General features: G+C 35.7%; 1 protein-coding gene across 2 annotated transcripts in view; it reads left to right on the forward strand.

The window, feature by feature from the left end:
• The window catches only part of kcnk2a (potassium channel, subfamily K, member 2a), a 52402-nt gene that overhangs the window by 3827 nt on the left and 36216 nt on the right, over window positions 1–12359 (forward strand). For both annotated transcript variants that reach the window (XM_088626235.1, XM_088626236.1), the window contains exons 2-3: window positions 2915–3225; window positions 11809–11926. In XM_088626235.1, the coding sequence (XP_088482361.1) occupies window positions 2915–3225; window positions 11809–11926 (429 nt within the window). The remainder of the gene's footprint in view (window positions 1–2914; window positions 3226–11808; window positions 11927–12359) is intronic.

Consider the following 12359-nt stretch of genomic DNA (forward strand, 5'->3'; position numbering starts at 1 on the left):
GCTTAAACTCTTCCAATGTACCAGACAAATTTCAATTTTACATAGTAATTTAGATGTAGTCATTTCTACCTGTTTTTTTAACAGGCAGATTTTCACTTTTACATTACTGGGCTCTATTAAAGCATTGCCAAGATTTTCATATTTTCGCTCACCTCCTCAGATGTCAAGTTTAGTCATTTTTTATGTTTTGATACATTTTAACCTTTTGTAATAAAAAATAAACTTATCACATAAAACTTTGCATATTTCAAAGGGCACATATTTCAGAATAGCACCTAATGTTTATGCATTTGCTAACAACTGCATTGATGTAACTATTGTACTGTAAATGAGCAGAAGTATTATTGTTTTCCTACCTGTTGTTTACTGTTGTGACTATAAGCATGTTACTCAATAGTTAAACAGGAATATAATTGCTTTCATACATACTCTTCTCTGCTTCTCTGCTGTATTAAGGTGAAGTTTGGGTGTTTAAGGGAACATTTGTGGAATCAAAATGAGATTAAAACACAGGCCGTAATGGGAATTTAATTTCCTTTATATGCATTTTCACTTTACAGGACATTTTCAAGGAGCAAATTAAGCTTGTATAAATCGAGATCACTGTACAGTATGTAACAATTACAATGGTAGTGATATGTAGTCTCAGCATTATGTACCACAGTCAAAAGGGCTTAGACAGTAAAGTTTGTTCATAACAAAACACCAACTCCTAACAAGATCAGAGAGTTCCAGTAGGAATTTGGTTAAACTTTGGTTCAAATGTCATAGGCATATAAACTGAAAGGAAACCATGTCTTTAATTTATAGTCTGCCTAGTTCTTCTGGCCCTAACCCCCAACAAAAAAATAGAAGATACCGTGTGCCTTGGAATACAGTTAATTAAGCATTGGGTTTCTTTTCTTCTCTTTTCACCATGGAATAAACCTTTACTTGTTCCTAAGGTACACTTGATTGTTCTTTAAAGAAGAGGAAGATAAAATAACTACTGTATATTTCCTGAAATATTGTTTGTCCTGACCTCTTAGTTAGTGATGGTTGTCATGTTATATTGCTGTGTGGGAGTCTGCTGCAAAACATTTTTTTTCTAGAGGATTGAATTGAATTGAGGATATTACATTGTAATACGTATCATCTTTTTTAGATTTGGTAAGGTTTGTGTTTACTTTGATCTATAGTCATTTTTTATAAATCTGTCCTGCCAGTTAATAACTCATTTTTTGAACTGATTCATGTTCAAAACATTGATAACTAAAAGGCGACTGCAGGCAAAAACATGCAGTGCTTCTTCTGCTCTGCCAGTCTAACACAGAGATGGGGTATCAAATAAATTCTCATAGCATCACCAATTTAAATGATTAATCTTAAATTTGCAAATTATTTGTGTGATACCCACCCAATTTGAAGCAGCCACATGTGTGTTTTTCACATCTCTGCTGACTGCTGTGAAACCCATGACTACACACAGGAGAAAACAAGGAAGTGTAGGCAGACTCCTTTGACTCGCCCATCTTTGAACCACCTGTCATTTAACACAGGGGTCACAGGCATCACGGCTCTGTGCTGGAGATTCAGTGCATTGGAGGAGAGGCAGCCCTCCCTGACAGCACCGCAGCCAGGAGCCTGATAATCGAGTCAAGGCTGTGCTGCTGAGAGCCAGGAGAGCTAAGGGCTGACTAATCTTACCTTACAGTCAGCGGTGCTCAAACACTTGTGCACCACCACTTGTGCAATCTCGGTTACAGCCAGGCAGCAACATGGCCCAGGCTCAAACTTAACTCCCAGAGCTCCACCCATACTCAGGCAGGTGGTGCCTCTGCTGGATGAGCCACATGGGAGGCCTGAGCACCATTGATTTTTCCATGTCTGTGATCACAGAGATTGATGCAATTCTTACAAGAGGTGATTACTAGCAAATTGTGTCCTGTGATAAGCACATAAATTAATACATAACCATATAAACCAATGAAGAGAAAAATCACTGGCAGGTTTATGGCAGGTTTTTAGCTTCCATTAAATGAACATTTTCCATTTTCCATAAAAAGAAAAAGGGCCATAAATAGCGGCCATAACTATTTAACAGCAGTTATTCTTAATGATTACACAGAAAAATGGTATCAAACTTTGCTGTGTAATTTTACAAAACATTGAAAAAATATTTAAGCATTTTTGAAGGAAGTGTTAGAGTTTTAAAAGCATTATTGGATTTTTTTTTCCCTCAAGCTGAGTTATTGTTATTTTTGTTGTTAGTTTCAGAAGTGTTCTGCTGTAATGAATGTACTGCCAGATGAATGTTTTTTCCTGTCTGTTGAAGTCCACAGTCAAGATGATTTTAGAAGTGGTTAATGGTCTTTTGGATTGAGAAAATTAGTTGGCTATAGTTATTTAAATTAAAAACAACAGACCTGTCAAATTCTTTATCATAGTATGGTACTTACATTAAGTTTTTTTTACTTTGTTGATCATAAAAAATGTTCAAGCAGCATAATCACTCTTCACTGTGTTTACTGTACTATTCTGTATATTACTGAAAGCAGATAGTCCCAAAATTCTAATAAACACATCTAAGATTTAGAAAGTGAGTGAAAACCTTTGTTTCTATAATTCATGGCTGCTGGGATAACCAGTTACTAACTCTCACTTTAAATAAACTAATTTTCTTTTTGCTACAGAGCACAATTTACTCCTGCCTCCTGATTGCAGTTGCAAGTGTTGTAAATGGAGCTCTAGTAAGAGACAATATACAGTAGCTGTGAAAAAGAAGAACAATATTTTGTCACTTGCACACAGGTCATATACAGTATACAGCATATGTACAGTACAGCAGATATACAGGTACAGTATGTGGATACAGCCTTGCTTTGTTTATTCAGGAGATCAGCCTACATAATGGTAATTTTCTCTTTTGTTCCAGTGGCAGCACCTGATCTTCTGGATCCAAAATCAGCCACACAGAACTCAAAACCTCGCCTCTCCTTTTCTACCAAACCCATCGTTTTAAATTCAGGGGATGAGTGCGACACAGTAGCAACAGTCATGAAGTGGAAAACAGTCACTGCCATTTTCCTGCTTGTTGTGCTGTATTTGATTATTGGTGCTACAGTATTTAAAGCCCTGGAGCAGCCTCATGAGAGTTCCCAAAAAAGCATCATTCTGGCTGAGAAGCTGGAGTTTCTGTCCAAGCACTCTTGTGTCAACTCCTCAGAGCTGGAGGAACTCATTAAGGTAATGAACCATTTAATCTTTGGCAGAGGCCATTGGACTAGACAGGTTCTCATTTTGGCTTTGTTCCATTAATCTTGTGGCTTTCCAGAAGGAACACGGATCCTACTAATGTGTTTAATAGAAATTATAAGTGGACATTAAGATGATGGATTCCATCATTGTGAGGGTTCCTTTACATGTAATTGGTCATACAATTCCTGACATTTTTGTCATGTAATGTATGTACGTATGTTCCCTTTTTTGATAAAACTGTTTTTATCTTGGGAGTAACTCAAACACTGTAGCTACCAAGGTGATTATGTAACAACAATGTCACACAACTTTTCTTCTTAAAGTACATGTATTTTATTTTTTTGTCAGTTTTTGAATATAGAAAATTAGCAGAAATTAAGAAACAAGTACCCTCCCATGATTTGGAGGAAACTTATTTTCATAATCGTTTTGTAGATGAGTTTTATTATAGACAAAACATCGTTTTTTTTTTTTATTTGACTTGTTCTGTAGCTATATGTTTACTGGTTAACACATTGATGAATAGATTCATTTTAATGAATGATCATTTTTTCAGGATGAAATACAGCATATTTCTAAAACCAAAAAATAAATTAATGTTGTTCTCTGTTAATCCAAAACCAAGATTTTGCTGGTGTTTGAAAATGACAGAAATGTTTAGTTTGAAAGAAGTATTAAGAGCAAGATTTTACTATATTAACATCTATCAGACTTGATTGCCAAATTAGTGCAGATAAATCAGACATATAGTATTAAGTCTTATTCACTTTTCATCTCTGTCAATGACATACAGGCCAAGGCATCCAAAGCTTTTTGGTATTGTTGCTATTTCATCAGAGTGCCTCACAATTAAGAACTTTATTGCTCACATGAATACGAAAAGCATTAGGAAAATACAGCCACATTAGTAGATCCGTGGAGCATGAGACGGAATTCCCCTTCTCTAGGAGTTACAGTCACATGATTTCAAGCCTACAGTATGTCACCTAAAATTTGGTAAAACATGTGGAATGTGATTACGAATTTCGATTTATCTGTACGCTAATCATAGTCTCACCTGAAGGCAATCCTGAAAGACGAATCCTGGTACAAAAGTTCATGTATAATCTTCATAATCTAGTAGACAACATGACAAGGTAATGTCATACAGTACCAAAGCTTTTGCTGCTTCCAAATATCCTGTATGTTATGGGATGGGGTTTCCTACTGTTTTGGTCAGTGAGTGTAGTACAACCATTGTTTATATAAAAATACAGGGTATTTTTAAGTAAATTATGTGAAATTAAAAATGTTTGTAATGTTCAGTGCTGTATTTCAGATTTCAAGATTTTCATATTAGATCTTTACAACTTCCTCCTTGGCACGATTTTTATAATTACGAAAAAAAATCTGTTTTAAACATCCAGAACTTGTCTGGTTCACCTTACATTTTTACCTCTGTCAGCAAGCTGACAATGTGGCTTTAAGGAATTCTTCTTCCAGGCAATTAAACAATGTTTAAACTAAATGGTGCCTGAAGCCATTTACATGCATGAAAAGAGAAATCTTGTACAAACCGTAGGTGAGACAGACTAAAGGAATCACAATGGAGAAAACATCACTTTAGCTTGACTTCATCAAGCTTCATAAAACTTTATCAAAATTCTTTATATACTATCTAGAAATATCGAATACTAAATATATAACGTTTTTTACAGCTTGTACAACCAATGAAGTTATTTTTTTACTTAATTTCATACATTTATATAGTATATCATAATAGTAAAATCATATAATAATCATAGCAGTTAAGATGATATTGATAGAGTACTCAAGATGTTACTAGGAATGTTCAGAGCAGTTAGGAGCCCGGTGTTAAGTTATATCTTCATAAGATACATATACTGTAAGATACTTTCTCAAGTCTAGTATTTATAATCAAAATAATTTGAGGATTTTGCAGCTTGTGGGGGGGGGGGTGCAGTGGTGAAGGGGTAGTGTAAGCATGGGTGCCTCACAGCACTGGTGCCCTGGGTTCAGTTCCTGGGGTGCAATGTGCATGCAGTTTGTACATTCTCCCTATGTTTACATGGGTTTCTTCAGGTGCTCTGGTGTCATCCTGCAGTCCAAAGACATACTGGATGGTTAGTTGTATTCTGGGAAAAACTGGCCCTAGTGTGAGTGTGTCTGTGTCTGTGTGTGCCCTGTGATGTACTGGTGTCCTGTCCAGGCTGCATCCAGCCTTGTGCTCATTGCATTCTGGGATAATTACAGGCTCCTCCGCAACCCTGTATGGGATAAAGTGGTTAGAAAAAGATTGCATGATTCGTAAGTGAGATTCTTATTTTTTTATCTTGGTGGGAGTTTCTAATTATGCACCGTCAATTCTAGATGATACACAAAATTAATTACTTTATCATTTTGGGTAGTTATTGTTAGTGGCCTTAAGGCTAATTTTACAAAATACAGTATGTAATTATATTAAAAGATTGTGATGCATTGTGTCTTAGTTTACTATCTATTTTATGTTTTGCTGATACAAAGCAAATTGGCACACTAACACTGCCTTCTTTCTTATATGGGGTTGTTTCATAGAATGAGATTCAGATTCATTGAACATGAGCTTTAGGCAAAGGTCTTGACGTAAATGAACTAGATAGAAGTGACAGAGCACACAATGAATGTACTGGAGGACTATGTTATGTGCAGCATTAATGTACAGACATGCATCAGTGCTGTCTATTGCTTATGCTTCTGTTATTTCAGTGCTGGTTATTTATCCGTTGATGCAAGCATTTCCCTGGTTAGATAACAGCAGCAGGTCTATAGGAAGCTTCTGTACATGATAGGTAATAATAATTCCTTACACTTATACAGTATAGAGCTTTTCAGGACATTCCACTCAAAGCCCTTACAAGTAATGGGGATAGATAGATAAGATTTTATTGATCCCGAAGGGAAATTGATGGATCCCCTCCACCTCCACCAATGTGCAGCAATGTGAGCGTCAGAACGCTCACCACACACCAGCTATCAGTGGGGAGGAGAACAGAGTGATGAAGCCAATGGATTATTAGGAGGCCATGATTGGTGAAGGCCAATGGGAAATTTGGCCAGGATGCAGGGGTTACACCCCTACTCTTTTCGAGAAACACCCTGGGAATTTTAATTTCCCTGGGAAACACCCTGGGAATTTTAATTTCAGGACCTCGGTTTCACATCTCATCCAAAGAACGGTGCCTGTTTACAGTATTGTGTCCATGTCACTATAATGGGGCATTAGGATGCACACAGTCTGGTGAGTGCCTCCTAATGGCTCCATTAACATCTCTTCCAGCAGCAAGCTTTCCCAGAAGGTCTTCCAACCAGGTACCAGCCAGGCTCACACCTGCTTAGCTTCAGTGGGTAGCTAGTTGCAGGGTTCAGTGAGTTGCAGGGTGACATGGCTGCTGGCTAAATGGCTGCTGCTAGGAAAAGGAAAATGATGCAATGTACTGTAGTGACAGCATCTAATTCAAGCTATATACAGTAGCAGCCCTGCTGTATTCTGCTCGTTTTGAGATATCGTGTTTTCTACATGGGTTATCAGTAAAATAATAATACACTTAACGCCTGTTCAAATCAAGGGAAGCCTCAGCTTTCTTTATCAGCCCTGGGCAGTTCTTTAACTACCTTGCTAGTGAAAAAACATGAAGTCTGTTTTTAGGACTGCATTAAGATGGTGTCTCCCATGTGCGTTATGCTGTCATGCACTCATTTCAAGAATACCTAACATTAATTACTGAGCAATCCAAGGAATTGGCTAGAAGGATAATAGTGTTGGTTGCACAAATACAGCCTGAAGGGATTGTCTAAACATCCTTTTTAAATGCTCTTTGGGCACAGTATTTCATGGCACATTCAATAACGTGGATAATGACACAGTTTAACTAAGAAGTTAAAAGCAAGAACAAGTGAATTTGCATTCACATATTATAATCTGAGTAGCAGGCATAACCTCAGGAGCATAACTAATTTCTTTCTGCTTTCTAGTCACTGGATATAAGTTATATTTGAGGTGTTTCTAATCATTATTAGTTGATTACACAGTCTCATTTTCTATTAATTCCTAATACTATGTAAACACCAGAAATGCAATAACAACATTATTAAACATATTAAACTGGAAATTAGAAGCTAATGTTTTTAGTGTGGGGGGACTTTTACAAGGAGTTGTATCTCAGTGAAAAAGTTACAGGCCCTCCTTTTCTGAACCTCACCATACAGTACATTGCATTATATTCTCTTTCCCTGTTTGCTAATTTAAGTCCTTTATATGTTTGTATGCAAAGACTCCACCTTTTCATTTTTAAGTCTAATGATGTTCCTTTCACAGTATTAAGGTGGATTTTAGATAAAGTTGAAGTGTCTCACTGCTTAGGATTTGAAGTTACAGAATAAGGAGACAGGAAGATTGCTTACTGTAGTCATCCTACAGTAGGTAGCGGTTAATATTACCGTTACACCTTTAATTGATCTATCTTTCTTTTATCATTGTCGGCTAAAACGTATTACAATTTGCAAAATGCAATGTCTTTTTGTAATGAAACTTGTATGACAGAAGAGTAATAACTTGGGCTCTGTGGATCTCAGATGTTCCTGACAGTTTTCTTTTGAGTGCTTCTCTTAACCCATATACTTTTATTCAGTGAGGGTAATAATTTTAAATTGCACTGCAAGGTTCTACTGTGGCTCTTATCTCTGGACTGCTTTTTTATTCAAAATATGATAAAATCTTTCACATTACTTAATGATAGTAATGAAAAATTGATTGTAATAGCGATTGTAATAGTGAATTAATGGAAACTGTGTTATTCACATTAATCACATAGTCGTATTTAACACTTAAAGGAAAAAAAGTGGAGATTATTGTTATTATACTCATCATCCAGGGCAAGTTACTGTACTTCAGCAACAAAATATAACACATACAACAAAATACAAGTTTTAATTTTTAAAACAAGGTTGACATAATACACTTAAAAATAGATGTGCAGTAAATGGAATAGGAAAGAAAATCTAACATTATATACTGATCTACAAAAGTCTTAGACATCGTGGACACAGTCAGGAGTTATACAGTAATACTGTATATACTGTACAGTAAAACCTCTGTATTTGTAAGGATCAGGTCCCTTGAAATCTCTGCAGATGGTAAATTCCCAAATGCAGGACTTAATATCTTATGGGAAAAATATGGTGTGGTTGTGTGGCTTGAAGTAGTTTATCCTGTATTAGAGTTTTTTATTCTTAGAAGAGTGCATTTTCTTTACTTTTTATATCTATTTAATTTCTATAATAAATACAGCAATACTGTACAGTAATAAAGTTTATTACAGCAAAGTAATAACAGATAAGAGAGTAAATTAAGTTTACTCACTCCCTTCCCCACTCAACCAACTCTTTCTCCTGCTCCTGCTGTATGTCTAATATTTTCTGATTTATTTTGTTAACCTGTTGCGCAAGACACAAGAACTGAAACTGTGAAACTTAGAGAACCTAGGAGGTTTTTTGTTATTTAATATATTTATTTAACAAAATAACACTCACATAGGGGTATTAGTCTGATAACAGGTCTTCACACAATACACAACTAACTCTTGCCTGACTGAAACTGAATAATTAAAGCATAATCCTTGATGCACATCTAGCCAAGCTACTACTTTACTATGGAGACTGATTCAGGTCAAGTTATGTGGAAGATTTGGAATGTGAAGATTGTCAACTTTAGAAAAGCATTTAGTTTTCTGTGATTTGTTGTAAGCTATATACTATGTACTTAGACACACAGGCTATTTGCAATAAAACACATTGCAAAGCAGTATCTCAAAAAGCCATCTTTGCAAGTTAAATGTAAACTGTTTGGCCATGTGATATCTGACCTTATCTTAAAACTGTATGCAAGTGTGCAACTGCCTTGAAAGATCAATCCTTTCTATGTACCATTGGAGTTTATATGAATGTCTTCCCTTTTCACTGGGTCTCAGGGTGATTATCCATCTGTTCATTTTTTAAACTGATCTGGCTCAGATACCTTGCAGCCCCCACTCTTTTCATTCTGTATGCATTGCACTGGGACTTATTTTGTTCTGGTTTGGTCTGATAAAACTGAATGGAGTGCTTGTGCTTGTGTCTAGAACACAAACTGATAGAAAAAGCAGAGATATTCCCATTTTAGCTGGCTCCGTCACATTGAGATGGAAGATACTCATGGCATTCACGCATAAATATAAATTGTTTGGTTAAAACAATGTGCTTTGCCTTAAAAAGAATACAAATCTGTCATACCTGCAGAGTAATTAAATGTAATAATTACATAACTCCTATCATACTATTTGGAGCTTTTAAGGCATATAATTTGTTAAGTTGACATTTAAAAAATACTAGAATGTTCTACCTTTATTTTTTGGTACATCTTTAGAATCATTACATACTGAGAGGTCTAAACACTGTATGCTAATGCTACATCAATACTCATTTGTTGCATTTTTAGTATATTTCTGTTAAAATAAGATACATTTTATCTTTTTATCAAACAGGAACATGTCAACATGTGTTCTTTCCAGGTACTGTTTCTTCACAAGGTTGTGATTTCCACAGCGGTATAGACTTATTTAAAGTATGTGGATTGAACTCTTAACTACAAGTTAAATCATCACAGGTGATATTTTGAAGGGTCCTAATTTACCCAAATCTTATAACTGTAAGACCTTGGATAGTGACTCAACAATCGGCAGAAATGACTTTCTGGCATAGTTTGACAGTACTCCCCAATTTGTTCCCTAAATACCTATATTTACTGTACTAATCATTATAGCAATTGTCATCACACCCTGTGTTCATCACTTTACTCGCCAATGTATTTAACAGTATTTAATGTTTCATACAAACAAGATACTCTTACTGCAGTTACTTGATAAAAAAAACATATAAACAATGTTTTGTCTCATATTAACAATATACAAGACGTCTGTCCAAACCAAAATTTCAGAAGCTTAGAAACCTGACCTTTCATTCTATCAAGCTTATTTGATTACTAACAACCTATTGATCCAGGGAGAAGCATGACAGAAGTGAAGATTAATTCCACACTGAAAAATACAAAAAGAAAAAGCACAATATTTGACTTTTGATCCCCTTTCAGTTTTAAGGTAAGGGAAATAAGGTGAAAGGAATATAAAGCTCAGGAGGACAAGCATTAGAGTAGGGCTTACAGTTGGGAAAAAGTCTCCAAATGAAGGAAGATCTAGAGGAGAGGTTAGAATTCCGTAAATGAATAGAGAGGATTTAAAAAGAAATTATGTCAATCATGGAGAGAGGGGAAAAGGAGTGATCCACATTTAAGGATAATCTAATACTGCACTGAGGATGAAAGATCTCTCTAAGCCAATAGTTCCCCATTTTACCTCTCCTGGTAATGATTTCATTGACATTTCTCTTTATTTTTTTACAAGGATTTCAGAATTCCTATTCAAGAAAAACACCAAGACCCAGGATTATCCATAAGCTAGGGTCACTTTGATCCTACACCTTTATCCAGTGACAGACTATTTCTTTTTAAGTCCTCAACAGCCGAAATGCTGTGTTTCTTCTTTCTGTTTTACAGTGTAGAATTAACCTCTACTTGTTCTTTTGCAGCTACAGGCTGACGCAGCTCCCTACTAAGAGAGTCAGACCAGACATATTAAAAATAACATTTGACAAATATAATGCTTTACCCTAATGAATCAGTTCGTGATTTCAGGCTACAGTGTTCCATTTTCCTTCCTGATAGCTTGAGAATCTTTTTTCCATGTTAATGCAGTATATAAAACGTTGCTAGACAGTCTATCATTATTAAGATATTTTCTGCTGCAGCACATTAGAATGAGCTGAACTACTACTGTGATACAGAAAGTGCAAGTGCAGCCTGTTGCTTTGACCCTCACTTGCATTTGAGTTTTTTTTCCATTACTTAGTGCTTGACAGTGTGCTGTGCTCTTTTTAAGCAAGTGATTTAGAAAATATTTATTCACATGCCTATGCTCTATAAATGCTACAGATATAAACTGTTCCAGGGGTTTCGCACTTTTCAGTTTAACACTTCTGCAACTATCATACTGTACTCAAACTATTTAAGCCTTTTCCTGACATGACTTTGTTGTTCTATTTGATGTTTTTAAGACCATGGCTTGCAATACAATATTAAAATAATTTAAGAAAATATGAATGGTTTATAAAACGGACACTGTCAGTTATGATTTCATGTACAGTGTAAGTCCAAGTCTCAGTCTGTAATATATTCCAAATTTCCATCATTTTCTTTTTTTAGCTGTTTTGTGTAGTTAACGATGATGTTCTTTGTTTCTCATTACCTATAATTGTGCATGTTTGATGTACAATATTTTGTGTTTTACAACTAGAAGAGACAAAGTGAAAAACAATGTTATCAAACCAAATACATCCATAGTCCCAAATATGGATCCCAGATTGAAACCCAGTACACCACCATACATCACCATTCTTTCAAAAAATATTCACTCTCTGTCGTATGTTCTTTCTTTGTACCAACAGCAGGTAGTATCTGCAATAAGAGAAGGAGTAAATCCATCAGGAGTGCCCCCCAATCAGACCAGCCTGTGGGATCTTAGCAGCTCTTTCTTTTTTGCTGGGACAGTTATAACCACCATAGGTAAGACAGTATCTCTTTATCTGTCTTACATGAATAACCCTAACATGACTGTGAACACAGCAGTTGAATAAGCTGGACAGTGCTTGAATCAAAAGAGACGATCCTAGTGTGTAGTGGTTACAATGTTGTTTCTGATTGTCAAAAATATTAACTGCTTGTTTTCCTGTTACCTGTGAGAGAAGGCTACCCTAATTCTATTTTATATCTTCTCTGGCACCTTAAAATGTTTTTTGCTAGACATATATTTTGAAATTTAGTTCATGCTTACAACAAATGGTGTTATTAACCAGATGTTTGGGTGGAAGTCAAATTCTAATCTCATGTTTCCACTTCTCTGAACGTTAAAGCTCCCTAGCTGCACACAACTTTACGAAAAGTACATTTTCAACACAGCTTTTTTTGTTTAATTCTCATAACCACCCAGAATCAGCAG

This window comes from Lepisosteus platostomus, chromosome 3 (genome assembly GCF_059453375.1).
Source record: "Lepisosteus platostomus isolate fLepPlt1 chromosome 3, fLepPlt1.hap1, whole genome shotgun sequence".
Taxonomy (NCBI): domain Eukaryota; kingdom Metazoa; phylum Chordata; class Actinopteri; order Semionotiformes; family Lepisosteidae; genus Lepisosteus; species Lepisosteus platostomus.